This window comes from Rhincodon typus, chromosome 25 (assembly GCF_021869965.1).
Source record: "Rhincodon typus isolate 14 chromosome 25, sRhiTyp1.1, whole genome shotgun sequence".
In the NCBI taxonomy this organism is placed as follows: Eukaryota; Metazoa; Chordata; class Chondrichthyes; order Orectolobiformes; family Rhincodontidae; genus Rhincodon; species Rhincodon typus.
Window position 1 is genome coordinate 8491129 of NC_063356.1, and position 18006 is coordinate 8509134.

General features: G+C 43.8%; 1 protein-coding gene across 1 annotated transcript in view; it reads left to right on the plus strand.

The window, feature by feature from the left end:
* The window catches only part of LOC109916020 (leucine-rich repeat neuronal protein 2-like), a 229906-nt gene extending 212209 nt beyond the window's left edge, over nucleotides 1–17697 (plus strand). The window contains exons 2-3 of the mRNA XM_048612257.1: nucleotides 848–987; nucleotides 14507–17697. Coding sequence (XP_048468214.1) covers nucleotides 14820–16958 — 2139 coding nt within the window. The 5' untranslated portion in view covers nucleotides 848–987; nucleotides 14507–14819 and the 3' untranslated portion in view covers nucleotides 16959–17697. The remainder of the gene's footprint in view (nucleotides 1–847; nucleotides 988–14506) is intronic.
* Nucleotides 17698–18006: the final 309 nt, after the last annotated feature.

An 18006-nucleotide genomic window follows, 5' to 3' on the forward strand; every position in this document is an offset into this window, starting at 1 on the left:
GGAAAGGCAAGTGATTCTAGAGTAATAAAGGGCTCTCACATGTCTTGTTATGCTTTCACCTTGAGGAATTGAGGTAAGAAAATAGTTCTTCCTCCTTGGGTGGGGGCACAGGTGATAAAACAAAAACAATGCATTTTGGTTAGTTGTGGAATTAGCTGATGTATGTTTGGAAGAATTCAGCATTTAACAGGCTAGTTGGTCCATCAAACAGGCTCAATTCCTGCCTTTCCCTTGTGCAAGACCTCCATGCACAAAGGCAAATTGCCGATGGTCACCCACTCTTCACCATCAAGCTACTGATGCTCTGTGCTCTCCTGTTGTCCACAATGGAAGGCAAGTAGACAAGGAAAGGAGGCCCAGTAGCTAAACATCGCTCCAGGCCTGCAACATAGACCCCTGTGATGCTATTTGTAGTTTTCTTTGTTTTATCCCAAGTAACATATAACACAGAGGATCAGGTTCTGTTCAGTCAGATATCTTGAAATTTGTTTACAACACTATTTCCTGAGTTTCTGTTATGACAGTCTAGGTTCTGTGCTTACTGATGTTACTGTCCAGCACACAGATGTAATTGACTGATTACACTGCCACTGTGACACAGAAAAAGTGACTGAAGGTGAAGTACGTACTTTAATACTGGAATGTTACATGTCATGATGCTGTGTGGCTATCTTAAAGATATTGGCCTTGAAGTAATACAACACTATGCTTGCTTGAAAACCACTTTGGGAGAAAATCAAACACATATTCTGAATGGGGAATGGCTTCATAGCCGAATGGCCTTTTCTCATTCCAGATTTCCTCATGCATTTATTCAAAAGAATGTCCTTGTGTTTCCTGATTACAGAAACAAGCTGCTGGAGCAAGTGACAAGTCTGCGTGTTCTTTCCTCGATTCGAGAGGAACTGATTTGAGACTATCAAGATTGTTTTCCATCTTTGTCACATTTGTTCCAAATTCTTGGATCCTTCTGGAGTTCACTCCCAGGTAAGGTTAGAAATAAACATCTCAGAATCATAGCTTGAAAACCATCCATCACATTAAACAAAGCCCTGAACCGGAAACCTTGAGGTCCCAGAATTGGCAATCAGCACTGACATTTGCTCATTTCCCCAAGATGTAGTCATGCTTTATAATGAACTGGTTAGGTACTGGTTAAAAATTCCAATGCGAAGGTATGAACGAATCTCTCGGCTTCAAACTGTCATCACAAACTCTTGCTAAGCATTAGGCATCTAGCCATGCTACTATCTACATCCAGCAGTGAGCAGTAGGCAGCAGATTAAATTAATGGTCCATGATATTGCACTGGATATTAACAGAACTGTCACAGAGGAATGGGGCGGAGGTTAGTTACAACAAAAGTAGCCGTAACGCTGGTTTGGAAACATAGCTTAGTCAAAGTGGATGGAATGAAGGATCCAAAATCTCATAAAATCCATCATTCAGAGGGTCATGTGTTCAAGAAGAACATGAGAAAAGGAAACCTAACCAACCATTTGGCCTCTTGAGATAGTAGGAACTGCAGATGCTGGAGAATCTGAGATAGCAAGGTGTAGAGCTGGATGAACACAGCAGGCCAAGAAGGGTCTAGGCCCGAAACGTCAGCCTTCCTGTTCCTCTGATGCTGCTTGGCCTGCTGTGTTCATCCAGCTCTACACCTTGCTATTTGGCCTCTTGAACCTGCTCCACTGCCCAATAAGATGCCTGTCCAATCAGATCTTGGCTTCCACTCCATTTTCCTCCCAGTTCCGCACAGCCCTTGCCTCGCAGAGACTTGTGAACAAATCTGTCTGTCCCTCCACTGTGGTGCATGGACAGAGTGCTGTCCCATCGATAGTACTATCTTTTAGAGGAAGCATTAAGTTAAGATACCATTTGCCCTATCAGTTGGATGTAAAAGTATTCAATGGTACTATTTTGAAGAAAAGCAGGCGAGCTTTGTACAGCGTGACCAGTGCCTTAGTGCTCAACCACATCACAAAAGAGGATAACCCACTCATCATGGAGAATGTCTGGAATTCTCCACCGCAGAGAGTTGTGGAGGCTAGATCACTGAAAGTTGCTAAAGATGAAGCAGAGATTTTCGAGTTATCTGGGAGCTTAGGTCTTTAATGAGATGGCATAAAAGAGGAGTTAAGACTTGGGGTAGATCAGTCATGATCTTACTGAATGCTGAGACAGGCTTGAGGGGCTGAATGGCCTACACTTGCTCTTGTTTATTATTCTCTTATGTTCACTGTAACTTCTGTTTATGGGATCTTGCTGGGTACTGATTATCTGCCATGTTTCACATCTTAGAACAACGTACCTCATTGGCTATAAAGCTCCTGAGGTGGTAAAAGGCATTACATTAATACAAGTCTCTTTCTTTCAAGAGGCTGTATTTGAACAAGCAGCTGATGGAGGTTGTTGCAAGAAATAATAGTTTCTTCTGCAGAGTACAAAGTCTTTCACAGGGACAGTGTGAAGATTGTCTCTCAAATCACTGCATGGAAACAAGAAAACAAATAATAGCTTATCAAGTGAAACTGTGTACAATATTCCACTTATTTCTCAATAGGCAGAGGTTATCCGACTCCCAGGTACTCAGGTCAACTGCATCAAAGAAAAGGCTCTTGGAAACAAAGAATTTGCATACAGGCAATCAGGGCACCTGAATTCCTCATGAAGAGATCATCCCTTAGCGCAAATCCCAGAGTATCTGTGGTTATGAAAATATCATGAGATAGCTGGCCCTTAATGAGCTGTGCTTTACAGAACAGCTGTAAATCCAAGTGGCCAGTGCAGTAGGAAGTGCATAACTGTTCTCAATGTGTTATGGGCAATTAAAGAAGCTGCTCCCTATTCAGTTATGTTACTGGCATTGGGAAATGAGAAGAATTACGTATTTAAACCACATCCTGCCTAGTTTAGTTTACTTCACACCTCCTTCCCTACACCTGAAGGCACCAACTCTCAGTGGGATACTGGCCCATTGACAGGGAGGAAACCACCTTCTTCCCATTTTGGGAATGTAGTCCAGGATGTTATAGACCTGTCAATCCTGACCCTATTTTCATGCAATGCTGCGAAAAGTGGGGATTCTAGAACGAGGCAATGAACAATGATCAGGAAGCAGGAATTCTCATTGATCTTTCTTTCCACATGGGGCTGAAAGTTCGGCAGTGCAAATACTGACCTTGCCCCAATTCAGCGCAGCCCAGGAATCGAACCTGATTCCCTTTCCTGGTCCCAGCAGATGGACAGTCCATCTGGCTCATTAATGGGAAGACAGTTGGCGAATGAAATAGTGGTAATCAGCATGGAGATAGGGCAATGTGGAGGCATTGACATAAGAGTTGAGATACCACAGGCGTCCAATTATATGGAGGTAAGCCTGGTGGATCACAGGGCAGCACTGCTGTTTCTCTTGGCCCACAAGCAGTGCTACAAAGAACCCTTTCTGCTGAATCTGTCTCTTCTCACCTTCTTTCAGAACCCATCTGAGAGGCAGTTGGAGAAACAATTGGTTGATGATGGTTAATCTTTGGGGTCTGACCAACACAAAGATTTAAACGTAGCACCAATGAAGACCAATCAAGGAAACACAGACTTGAAGGAGAAGACTCCAGGACTAGCCTGGTCACAGCTTCTTGAAAAGGAAGACAAGAAAGTGAAATTCTCACTCTCCTTTCTACCGACATTGCTTTCTGTTCAAGGGAGGAATGTAATAGCTGAAAGGAGGATAAGGAGTGTTCTGCAGTAGGCAAAGAAATGAGGACTTCTCCATCACTTCTAATGTAATTTTCTGGACGTAGAATATCACTTTGACATTTGCATCTTGAGGCACTGAAACGCAGTCAAGACATCTCAGGATCTCATTGACAATGTAGGACTCCATCATCTGAATAACAGAAAATATTGGATTTTGATTTGATTTATTGTAGTTGGTTAAAAAACACAGTTAAAAGCTTTGTTTTGTGAGCAGAACAAGCAGATCATAGCAAACAAGGACATACAGTTCTTGAGTGCTTAGACACAGCGAGGCATACAAAGCTATGACTGCATAGGATGTGTGCAAAACAAGATCAGCATTATTTGAAGTTAGAGAGTCCATTTTTCAGTCTAAAAATGGCAGGGAGGAAGCTGTTCTTGAACCTGCTGCTGTGAGTGTTCAAGCTTCTGTATCTTCTGCCTAACAGAAGAGGTTGGAAAAGAGCATTATTGGGGTGGGAGGGGTCTTTGATGATGTTGGCAGCCTTTCCGCGGCTATGAGAAGTGTAAATGGAGTCCGTAGATGGGAGGTTGGCTTCCGTGATGATCTGGGCCATGCACACAACCTTGTGTAGCTTCTTACGGCCCTGAGCACAGCAGTTGCCAAACCAGGCCTTAATGCCCCTAGATAGAATGCTTTCTATGGTGCATCTATAAACGTTGGTGAGGGTCCTTATGGACATGCCAAATTTCCTGAGCTGCACGAGGAAGAAGAGATGTTGTTGTTCCTTCTTGACCGTCGCATCTACGTAGGGAGTCCAGGACAGGTTGTCGGCTATTGTAAGATTATTGCAGGAACTTGACACTTTTGGTCGTCTCCACCTCTGCTCTGTTGATGTAGATAGGGGCATGCCTTCCTCCTTTCTTCCCAAAATCAATGATCAGTTCTTTTGTTTTGTCGACATTGAGAGAGAGGTTGTTATCATTGCACCACAACACCAAGCCCTCTATCACCTGTCTGTATTCTGACTCATCATTGTTTGATACCCATCCTACCACGGTGGTGGCATCAGCAAACTTGTAGATGGCATTCATTTGGAATTTGGCTATACAGTTGTGGATGTCCAGGGAGTACAGTAAGGGGCTGAGAACGCATCCTTGGGGGGCTCTATGGTGAGGATATCCAAACAGGAAACTCTTGTATAGTATTCTGATTTTAGAAGCCATTTGAAAGAACAACTTCCTTCTGCAGGGAATTTCAGGCATTTATAAAGATACTTGTTCTTTCTCTCCAATGTTTCTTTTTGAAAGACTAGATAATTGCTTATTAACTGTAGTGGAGAGGTCTTTTTTTCACCTGGACATTCATTGTGATCTTGTGGTTCTGAACATTTCTGTAACAAAAAAAGGTTTTTCCTGCATTTTTTTGCTGCGTCACCTGGGTGAAAACACTAGTTATGTGAGTGCAAGAGCTTTGCAAATCTTCTGCAAGTTTCTCATTTTCAACCTGTAAGGCTTGATTTGACTGCTAACAGCTGAACATTTGATTTTGCGATCATATTGAAATAGTTAATATATATTAACTCTGTTGAGTTCTAACTGTTCCAGTTTGTTCCTACATTTAACTTAAAACTTTGCAAAAGAATTCTACATTTCCAAGAGCTTGATGATTTGATCTTATAGGCTTTGTTTGACCAAGATTTTTAATGTTTCTTCGGCTTACCGATGGGTTTCTCTTGCAGCCTCCAGCTACCATCGATACAGATCAACAATTTATACATGTGGAATATTCACACGATCCACTTGGATGGAAAGAACTCTTTCTCTTTCGATTGATCTTATTAGTTATTGCTGTATTTCTTCTGATGGGCCTTTCTCTGAGGATTGAAATATTTCTCTAAACACGTCAAGGTCATGTTGATGTTCTCTGTACATGATGGCAAGGAATTGTTGAAGAAAACATGCCTCTGCCTGGGCAGGTGTGGAACTGAAGCTTCAATAGTATTGAATTTACTTTGAAATCCAATACTGCTTCTTTGCATAATTGAAGATCTTGACTCTGTGGCCACTCGACTAGCTGTTGAAATCTTAGAGACTTAATTTTCTTTCATTATGGATTAAACCAGCATAGGCTACTTTCTTGCTTCCTAGCAATGATCTGACTAACCACTCCAGGAGGAATTGTAAGTGCAGTTTGCTGTTGTTGCATCTCCTGGGCAGGTTCTGTGCAATAAGTAGATGACTTCACTTCTTCCTTATCTTCTTCAAGGCAGAATTGATTCTCCTTAAAAGAGACAACTGGGTTTCCATGAACAGTATCCCCACTCCATAAGTTTAGGAATGTCCAGAGTTTCACATTTGAGTAAATGAACGACTTGTATGCTGGTTTCCTTCTCTGTGATTATAAGCAGAAAGAACAGACCACTGACTGGAATGTCCTCAGGTAACTGAATATTGCCTCCTTTGGTGCTACCTTGAATGCACTGCTTCCAGTTTCTGTTTTGACAGAGATGGAAGACCCTTGTAATACAAAGGCTGGCATATTTTCAATGTCTTGTCACTGAAAGATATCTAAAGCTGTACAAGCAGGCGTGCTTAATAAAGCATCATAATGATTAAGAATTACATGTATGATTTCTGTAGTCACTTTACCATTGTAGCAAAACATAGCACACATTTGGCTCTTACTCTGAATGCACCAATGTTTGGAGTATGGTCTGATAATTCCTGGCCTTAATCATTGAGTAGTATCTGAAAGGATTAAAACAGTTTCTCCAGTATCCAATTTAAAACTAAATTTGTTTCCAATTACCCAAATCTCTGTATGCCAAAATTCACACAACCTCTACAGTGTGGAAACAGGCCATTTGGCCCACTGGGTACACACCAACCAAGCCTCTGAAGAGCATCTCACTCAGACCCATCCCCCTACCCCTGCATTTCCCATGGCTAACCCACCAAGCCCACACATCCCTGAACAATTTAGCATGGCCAATCCACCCTAACCTGCACATCTTTGGATTGTGGGAGGAAACCAGAGCACCCAGCAGAAAGACACACAGACACAAGGAGAATGTGCAAACTCCACACAGACAGTCACCTGAGGGTGGAATTGAACCCAGGTCCCTGGTACTGTGAAGCAGCAGTGCTAACCACTGAGCCACTTTCTCCAGCTTCTGCTCAGGGTTTCTCATATCACAGTATATTGCCTAAATACCCTCTCATCGCTCACCAGCTCCTATCACATGACATTTGGGTATTTTCCCCACCTCTGGGTTTGAATTGCTGAGCTAACCTGGTGTTTCACTGTCACTGACTTCACTTCAGGTTGCTACTGTCTGCCTCTGTTCTGTGAGTCTGTAATACTGAGAGATCTACCTTCCTGTGAGACTGTGGTTTCAGGCTTTATTGAACAAAATTATAAACAGAGGATGGGAAGAGAGGGCATCTTACTTGGATGCCTGGGACCCTATTCTCCAGTTCCTTATGATCCAACATCGCTATGACAGAGCTCCCTTCACACATGCTCAGTAGCTATGGCCTGAGTATAGGTACAACTCCCTTTAGTCTATAATGCTGCTGATAGGAAGAGATGAAGTGAAGAGGAAGGGGGCCTTGAATGTCACAAACACCACACAGAACAGTTAGGCTGCACTTAGATTCAATATAATCCTGTGCAAGGCGTGCAATTTGACATATGCATTGAATGCACCGTCAAACCTCTAACCATTTAAGAAAAAGAATCACTTTGATATTATAAACACAGCCAGCGCTCCGTCCATTCGCCATTAGTGTCCAGCATTGCAGCCTCCAGCCCCATGACAATTCCAGTGCATCTTGTGCTGAGCATTAAGGCCAATATTCCCTCGAAGTGGTGTTTCTGTGCCTGTGCACAGCCACTCCGAGATTCCTTGCAAAGTCAGCACACTGACTGAGGCATTGACTTTCAGTTCCAGAAGGACCTGGAAGGCCCAGGCAGTGGAAAGAAAACTAGACAACTTCACATTATTGTGCCTGGTGTAGATGTGTGTGGTGTCTAAGAAACAGTAACCCTCACAACATTGCATTGGAACCTTCCTGATGGTTCCCCAGCTATTGAAATGCATCTCTGTCTCAGTTTGCAGGTGATGTTGTCGTAATGAGAATGGAGCCTTACTCCCCACCAACCCTTCCAGATCTACCAAAGATACTTTAAATGGGACTAAAGGGGCAGGCCATTCAGCGCCTCGAGTCCTCTCTGCCTTTCAGTGCGATCACTGCTGATCTGATTGTGGTCTCAACTCCACTTCGTGTCTGAACCCTACAAATTTTTTTTAAAATTCCACCAGCTGCTATGGTGGATTTGAAAATGATGCCCCTTTAAGATCTGTAAATGTATAAACAATTTTGATACCAGAGAAAGTCTTGCATAGCTATGGCACATTTCATGACCTCTGGACTTCCCAAATCATTTCATGGCAATTGAAATGTAGTCACTATTGTAATGTAAGAAACCTGGCAGCCAATTTACACACAGCAAGGTGATACAGAAGATCTGTCTTTTGTAGTTAGGTGATGAATATAGAACATCAGACAGAACTTTCAAGAACGTTGTTGAAAATAAAAGAGATTTTCTGAGCCCTTCTAGAGTACTGTGTCCAGTTCTGATCACCCTGTTATAGGAAGGATATTATTAAGCTAGAGAGGTTTAGAAGAGATTTACCAGGATGTTGCTGGGCTTGGAGGGTTTGAGTTATAAGGAGAGACTGGATGAGTTGGAATTTCTTTCACTGGAGCATAGGACGTTGAGGGTGACCTTATTGAGGTTTATAAAATCATGAGAACTATAGATAAGGTGAATGACAGGTGTCTTTTCCCTAGCGTGGGGAATTTCAAGACTATTTTTAAGGTCAGAGGATAAAGATTTAAAGAAGACAGGAGTGGCAATTTTTTTTTACACAGTGTGGGTTCATGTGTGAAATGAACTTCAAGAGAAAGTGGTGGATATGGATACAGTTACAATGTCTAAAAAACATTTAGCTAAGTACATGAATAAGAAATGTTTAGAGCGATATGGACCAAACACAGGCAAGTGGGTGCAAATTTGTATCAGAGATAGTAGGAACTGCAGATGCTGGAAAATCCGAGCCAACAAGGTGTAGAGCTGGATGAACACAGCAGGCCAAGCAGCATCAGAGGAGCAGGAAGGCTGATGTTTCGGGCCTAGACCCTTCATCAGAAATGGGGGAGGGGAAGGGGGTTCTGAAATAGATAGGGAGGGATTATGGTTGGCATTGACTAGTTGGACTAAAAGGTCTGTTTCCAAACTGTTTGACTTTATGACTGTATGAAAGGTGGGTAAAAAAGAAAGATTCGTATCTATATAATATTGTTCATGATGTTCCAAATTTCTTTACAACCAAAGGACTTTTTGAAGCACAGTCACTATTGTAGGACACATGGCAGCCAATTTACGTACAGTGAGCTGCAACGAGCAGCAACATGTTTATGGCCAGTTAACCCATTCATTATAAAAACCAAAAGAACTGCGGATGCTGTAAATCAGAGACAAAAATAGAAGTTGCTGGAAAAACTCAACAGGTCTGGCAGCATCTCTGGAGAGAAATCAGAGTTAATGTTTCGGGCCGAGTGAGGAAGGGTCACTCAACCTGAAACGTTAAGTCTGATTTCTCTCCAGAGATGCTGCCAGACCTGTTGAGTTTTTCCAGCAACTTCTGTTTTTGTCTCTAACCCACGTATTGTGATGTTGATTGAGATAGCTCTTGGCTAGGACACCAGAGATAATTCTTGTGTCCTTCTTTAAAATACCACCATTGGAGCTTTTAAAATCAACTTGACAGGTATCAATTTGAAATCTAATTTGAAAGAAAGCATTCCTAACAGTGATGCACTGCCGCAGCACTGCATAGGTATTCCAGTCTAGATTTTTGAACTCAAGCCCATGGAATGGGATTTCTGTCCCCATGAGAGGATCTAGCACTGGGGAACACCGTTTCAAGATATGGTGTTGCTCATCTAAAATGGGGATGAGGAGAAATTAAATCTCAGAGAGGGTTGTTAGTGTTTGGAATTCACTCCCCCAGTGAGTACTGGAGGCCGAGTCATTGAATACATTCAAGGCTGAGCTCGACGGACTTTTGTTTGACAAGGGAAGAAATAATTGTGGGGTCAAGTTTGGAAATTGGAGTTAAGGCAACACCAGATCAATCATGGATAAAGGCAAAATGCTGCAGGTGCTGGGAATCTGAAACAAGCACAAAGACTGCTCAAGAGATTCAGCAGGTCTGGCAGCATCTACAGGAAGAGTCATACCAGAGTTGAAATGTTAACTCTGTTTCTCTCTCCACAGATGCTGCCAGACCTGCTGAGTTTCTCCAGCATTCTCTGTGTATATTTCAGATCAGCCATGATATTATTGACTGACAGAGCAGGCTCAAGGATCTGAATGGCCAGCTCCTGCTCCTATGTCTTATGTACTTATATCTCACTTGAGAGGGCACAAGGATAATTGAGGGTACTTGAGACTTAGTGTTGGCTAAAGAAACACCATCAATTAGCACATTTGAATTGCCCTTGGTTCATATTGGCTACTTTGTTGTAATGGACGCGCAGATACTGGAGCAGTCCATGTTCAATGACCAAGATCTGGAGGGTAAGGCTTGGGCTGGCAAGTGGCAAGAAACGTTTGCACTACACAAATGCCAGGCAATTACCATAGAACATAGAACATAGAACATTACAGCGCAGTACAGGCCCTTCGGCCCTTGATGTTGCGCCGACTTGTGAAACCAATCTGAAGCCCATCTAACCTAAACTATTCCATTATCATCCATATGTTTATCCAATGACCATTTAAATGACCTTAAAGTTGGCGAGTCTACTACTTTTGCAGGCAGGGCATTCCATGCCCTTACTACTCTCTGAGTAAAGAACCTACCTCTGACATCTGTCCTATATCTATCACCCCTCAATTTAAAGCTATGTCCCCTCATGCTAGCCATCACCATCCGAGGAAAAAGGCTCCCACTGTCCACCCTATCTAATCCTCTGATCATCTTGTATGTCTCTATCAAGTCACCTCTTAACCTTCTTCTCTCTAACGAAAACAGCCTCAAAACCCTCAGCCTTTCCTCATAAGACCTTCCCTCCATACCAGGCAACATCCTGGTAAATCTCCTCTGCACCCTTTCCAATGCTTCCACATCCTTCCTATAATGCGGTGACCAGAACTGTACGCAATACTCCAAGTGCGGCCGCATCTCCAATAAGAGACATTCTAATCACCACCCCTTGACATTTAATGGTGTTACCATCATTGAGTCCTCGACTAGCGACATCTGGGGGTTACCATTGACCAGAAACTCAACTGGACTCACCACATAAACACAGTGACTGCAAGAGTACGTCAGAGGCTAGGAATACTTCACTAGATGGCGAATAATTCACCTCCTGATTTCCCAAACCTTGTCCATTATCGACAAGGCACAAGTCAGGAGTGGGATGGAATACTCCCCACTTGCCTGGATGGATGCAGCTCCAACAACACTCAAGAAGCTTGATACCATCCAGGACAAAGCAGCCACTTGATTGGCATCACATCCACAAACATCCACTCCCTCCCCCTCCGATGTCCAGTAGCAGCAAGATGTATTGCAGAAATTCATCATAGGTCCTTAGACAGCACCTTCCAAACCTACAATCACTTCCACGTAGAAGGACAAGAGCAGCAGGAACATGGGAACACTATAACCTGCAAGTTCCCCTCCAAGCCACTCACCGTCCTGACTTGGAAATATCTCACTGTCCCTTCACTGTCGCTGGGTCAAAATGCTGGAATTCCCTCTCTGATGGCATTGTGGGTCAACGCACAGCACATGGACTACAGCGGTTCAAGAAGGCCGCTCACCATCACCTTCTCAAGGAGAAAATAGGGATGGGCAATTAAATGCTGGCCCAGCCAATAATGCCCATGTGCCACAAGTGGAGAAGATTAAAATGTCATTCTGAACATATGAAGAATCATATATTTAGGCGAGACAGAGGGTTAAGGGACATTGGAGGTTCTACCTTGGGTAGTCACAGATTGGTAGCCTCTCTTCTAAACACTGAAATTTACTGCACGTGGTATAAGGCATGTCTCATTGGGAGTATTACTGTGCTGAATCTATGCCTCACGATTGACAAGAACATAAGTGACTGTGATGGGAAATGAAACCCTTACAGGATATAAGGATAGGCCCAGTAAATGCCCTTCTATTTTCATGGTACAAGAACAGGCTTGAGGTAATTGTAGTACGTGTCAATGTGTAAGCTATGTGACACCTCTCCCATATTCAGAAATAATCACAGGGCTCTAATCCCAGATGATGACAAGACTTGATGGAATTTAAATATCAAAAGGCAGAGAGAATTCCACGGCAGTAGCAATGACTGGATAGGCACATACGCTCGGTTCGCAATAAACAACTGCACCTCCCAGTCGCGAACCATTTCAACTCCCCCTCCCATTCCTCAGACGACATGTCCATCCTGGGCCTCCTGCAGTGCCACAACGATGCCACCCGAAGGTTGCAGGAACAGCAACTCATATTCCGCTTGGGAACCCTGCAGCCCAATGGTATCAATGTGGATTTCACAAGTTTCAAAATCTCCCCTCCCCCTACCGCATCCCAAAACCAGTCCAGCTCATCCCCACCTCCCTAACCTGTTCTTCCTCCCACCTATCCCTTCCTCCCACCTTAAGCCGCACTCCCATCTCCTACCTACTAACCTCATCCCACCCCCTTGACCTGTCCGTCCTCCCTGGACTGACCTATCGCCTCCCTAACTCCCCACCTACACTCACCTTTACTGGCTCCATCCCCGCCTCTTCGACCTGTCTGTTTCCTCTCCACCTATCATCTCCTCTATCCCTCTTCTATCCGCCTCCCCCTCTCTCCCTATTTATTTCAGAACCCCCTTCCCCTCCCCCTTTTCTGATGAAGGGTCTAGGCCCGAAACGTCAGCCTTTCTGCTCCTACGATGCTGCTTGGCCTGCTGTGTTCATCCAGCTCTGCACCTTGTTATCTCGGATTCTCCAGCATCTGCAGTTCCTACTATCTCTGGATAAACATAATCAGGTTTAAGGTGGTGAGTGGAAAAATCAAAATGAAACCTCCTCTAAAACTATACTGGGCAGATATTCAGCTTACATTGCAGGACTTGTTCTACTGATGATTCTAAGAATTATATAATAATACAGCGCAGAAGATGACCGCTCAGCCCCTTGCATCTATTTACTTTGCTTCCAGTAACTAACATCTTCACGCTTTTAGAAATATGTTGCTCCCTGATGTCTGTCAGTGCTCAGTTGGCTGTAGGACGTCTGATTTGAGTGGTGTGTTGTGAGGCACCACTCAGAAGGCTGACCAGACAACCCATTCGTGGAAAGGGTGGACCATGTCATTAGCAGTGATATTGGCCTCCCACACCCACCAGGGAGGGAAGGAGTGACTTGAATCTGTGGCTGAGCAGGAAGGAATTACAGAATTATTACCATGCAGAAGGAGGCCATTCAGCCCATCGCACCTGCACTGGCTCTATTACCTAGTGCCAATATCCTGTCTTTCTCCCCATATCCCTGCACATCATTTCTATCCAAACAATCATCCGATGCTCTCTTCAATGCCTGAAGAAGACCAAATGCATCTGGAATATTAATGCCTGGGAGATTTTTCATACACCCCTGTTTGGTAACATGAATAGCATGGAAAACCTATTCCCTTGGGTACCACTTCGTAGTGTAGTGGGAATTTAAAACTGCCTGCCCCAACATGCTGATCAGGCTCAGGGTCAGGTAGAAATTTAAAATGGATAAGTTTTTGATTGTCAGGGGTATGAACAATTATCAAATGAGGGTGACCAAATGAAGACAGGATACAGGTCAGTCATTAAACAAGTGAATGATGCAGTAGGTTCAAGGGGATGAATGGCCACCCTCTGTTCCTATAGTCCTTTCATTAATGAGATTTTCTTCCACCCTTAACAGTGAAGTTACAAAAATGACATTTCCCGGTACTATTTACTTGTTGGCAAGGTTCATAAAGAAATGCACAATGTAGTAGTCGAGCCTTTATTTATAATTCATTCATGGGATGTGTGTGTTGTTGTATGGGCCAGCATACATTGCCCATCCCTGATCGCCCTAAAGAAGGTGGTGATGAGCCACCTTCCTGAACTGTTGTAAACCTTGTGATGTCAGTACAGCCACAATGTCATTAGGAAAAGAGTTCCAACAACACTGAAAGAATGGCAATATGTTTCCAATTGGATGGTGAGTGGCTCGGAGGGGAACTTGCAGGTGATGGTGTTTCCATGTATCCGCTGCCCTTATCCTTCTAAGTGGAAGTGATTGCTGATTTTAAATGTGACATCTAAGGAGTCTTGGTGACTTCCTGCAGTGCATCTTGTAGATGATATATACTGCTACTGCTAAGCGTTGGTGATGGAGGGAATCAATGTTTTAGCTGATGGATGAGATGCTGATCAAGTGGGCTAATTTGTCCCAGAGGGTCTCTTTAAAACGGTCCCACTGTTCACACTCGTTTCCAGGTAGGAAGTCACATCTTCCAAGCAAATCTAAAAACATGGGTTGTTAATTACTATTTCTTCAGAGAATTGTATCAGTCACCCCTCTGAGGACTGAGTATTGATTGCTAATATTCCGTCTGTTTATTTCTTAATCCTTGAATGTATCATATAGTTGGCATTTCAGCAAGCAGTGAACCTTTTCCAAAAGCAGTTCCTAACAGCATCTATTATTCTGTTGCAGGATCAGGCATCGGAGGCAAGTACCAATCACTTAGGCACAGGCAAACTGCTTTCTTCAAATGCTGAATGAAGCAAAATTGACAATCACTGCCAGAAATCCTCAACTAATGGAGTGAGATGCCATTTGCCCGTGAAGTGTGGATGACATGCTAAAGCTGGAATAACTTCCTGGTTCTAGTTCTGTCACTTACCGCACACATTAAAATGCCCTCTTGACATTTAAGACATCTGCATTTGGATATCCTGTATCTTATTGCACAAGTAGTACCTTAAAGGACTCTCAAACATTAGCAGCTTCATAATTGGGAAGAAAAATGTTTCTGAAGGAGTACATGTTTATCAGTTTGGCAGCTGTTACGTTAACTCAAGCGATCCCTTGGCGTGTCAAATGTCCAGATGCATGTGTTTGTGAAGTTAAGCCTTGGTTCACACCAAGGTCTATGTACAGGGAGGCTCCAACAGTGGACTGCAATGATTTTTTAATGACTCAAGTTCCCACGAACCTGCCCGAAGAAACACAGACATTATTACTGCAGAGTAATAGGATTGCTAGGATTGAGCCGGAAGAGCTGGAATACCTGGTGAACCTGACAGAGCTTGATCTGTCCCAGAACAGTTTCTCCAGGATTGAAGACTTCAGCTTGAAGAACATGTTCAATCTCCTGGTCCTCCATTTGGAAGAGAACCAGTTGACCAAATTGTCAGCAGATGGCTTCTCCACTCTCACCAACCTTCAGGAGCTGTACTTGAACCACAACCAGCTAAGCACCATTTCCCCCAGAGCATTCTCTGGCCTTGAAAACCTCCTTCGGCTCCATTTGAACTCCAACAAGCTGAGGACCATTGGAAGGGAGTGGTTTGAGCCGATTCCCAGTCTGGAAATCCTCACAATTGGAGAGAATGCAGTAGAAATGATCCAGAACATGAACTTTAAGCCTCTCGTCAATCTAAGAAGTCTCGTATTGAGTGGAATGAGCCTAAAGGAAATTTCCGATCATGCCCTCGAGGGGCTGGAGAATTTAGAAAGCATTTCTTTTTATGATAACAAATTGCCTAAGGTTCCAAAGATGGCCCTCCGGAAAGTTCCAGATCTTAAGTTCTTGGATTTGAATAAGAATCCAATCGAAAGGATCCAGCAGGGTGATTTCACCGATATGCTTCATCTCAAAGAGTTGGGCATTAACAACATGGAGGAGTTAATCTCCATCGACAAGTTTGCTCTGGACAACCTCCCAGAGTTGACCAAACTGGAGGTGACCAACAACCCCAAACTTTCCTACATTCACCCGAGTGCATTTCGCCTCATTCCTCAAATGGAAACCCTCATGCTCAACAATAATGCTCTGAGTGCCTTATACAGAAAGACAATCGAGTCCCTTTCCAAACTCCAGGAGATTAGCATTCACAGCAACCCCATCCGATGTGACTGCGTCATTCGCTGGGTGAATACCAACGAAAACCACATTCGCTTCATCGAGCCGCAGTCAACTTTCTGCGTGGAGCCTCCAGAGTTCAAAAGTCAAAACCTGAGAGATGTTCCATTCAGGGAGATGACAGACCGATGCCTCCCTCTCATCTCTGCTGAAGCATTCCCCTCGCATATTGACACTGCAGTCTCAGACTCACTTTCCCTCCACTGTCGGGCTTTCGCTGAGCCGGACCCTGAGATTTATTGGGTCACGCCATCCGGTGATAGGCTTCAGGCCTACAGCACATCAGACAAGTACAGAGTGCAGCCCGAAGGGACACTGGAGATATTCAACCTAACAGTCCATGAAGCTGGGCTCTACACTTGCGTGGCCCACAATCTGGTTGGCGCAGACACAAAAAGTGTGACCATCAGAGTGAGTGGATTCTATCCAGGAGGTAATGAGAGCATTCAACTGTATGTACAAGAAATGGGAGCACACCACGTCCTGTTGTCATGGATTATCACCTCGAATATAATAGCATCGAATGTCACATGGTCACGTACAATGAGCAATAGCAGCTTGAATTCTCTCTTCACCGCCAGGGTTCCAGCAGGTGTACACAGGTACAATCTGACTCACCTGGAACCATTCACTGAATATGCGTTATGTGTGCATGCATCCTACGTCCAGCTCCATAATAAGATATCCTGCATCAGGATCAGGACCAAAGAAGCCAACTTAGCCACTGGTACCAGCGAGATAAGAGTACAGTTTCTAATCACCTTGACTGTCTGTACCCTGTTTGTGGTGTCGAGTGTCTTGTCCTTTCGTGGGCTCATGTCTACAGGGCAGCGGGTGGAGGTGAAGCCGAGCTCTTTGGCGATGTGCATGCAAAAGGACTCTCTGGTGTCATTGAACGGGATTTACCCTCCTTTCGTCAAGCACTGGGAGGCGGCTAACAACCCAGGCAAAACGATAGTGGTGGAGGTTCAGTCCACCCCACTGGGACCCTCTCATGCTGATTGTTGTGAGGCGAACTGAAACAATCTCATTGTGAGAAAGGCTCCACGAACCAAGACAACCATAAACAGGCCTTGCTATCACTGTCCAGACAAACAGGCAAACTGGATCAAGAAAGCGAATTACCGCACAAATAATAGTAAAAAAAGGGGGAATGTGGATCCTGTCAAGTTCTTTTAGATGGTAACAGTGAGAGGGTAACAGTTCTTGTAGCAGTAAACTCCGTCCTGGTAGAAAACTCTCTTCTCTGTCCAACTGATGTCCATGTGTTTGTTCTGTACTGGTTATGAACTCTGTTTATGAGAGACATATATAGGAATTCGAGAAAGATTAAAACAAAAAAAAAAATGGGATCTTGCTGTTCAGAAATGTATCCAATCTCTTATGTAAAACGTTTGTGACCATGTTGACAAAGAATCCGCTGTCTTTTTTTTCCAGCCAGGCCACCCGAAGATCTGAATGGAAACTCTGAGCCGGTTTACAACACTTTTATACAGGAAAGTATGCGCATATTTTTCTAGGTTCAGATAGTGATGCCACACTCTTGTGTTTGAGCCCTTCCCTCCCTCCCTCCGCCTTTTCCCACTGCTCCGAGAGCTGGATGATGTGGCCCCTTTAAGCACCGCAAAGGGATTTTTGCAGTTTTCAGGCGATGCGAGTCTTTTCTATCACTGCACCATTGACCAAACTAATTTTCTGTAGATTTCCTGTACCGCTGACCGTTACTGGGCGAAAATAAAACAACAAGCAGAAACACAAAGGACCTACAGAGTATTTCTTTTTTTGATTGCAGTGTTTTCTGAATAAACAACAGCGAAAAAGAAAGTTGCAAGTAAAACTTGTCCCAACGTTTTCTTTTCAAACTCGTCCATCTGTTATGTTCAGGACAAGATGATCCCCTGGACTATTCGGTCACTGTGAAACTATTCATCGACTGGAATAATTAAGTCTGAGGGAGGAAATGCTGAGTGCATTTAGTTCTTTTATGTGGGGGAAATTTGGGGCAATGTTAACTGAATTGATGGGATGGAGTGCAATGCAGCTTTTAGATATCTCCTGATTTTGCTCT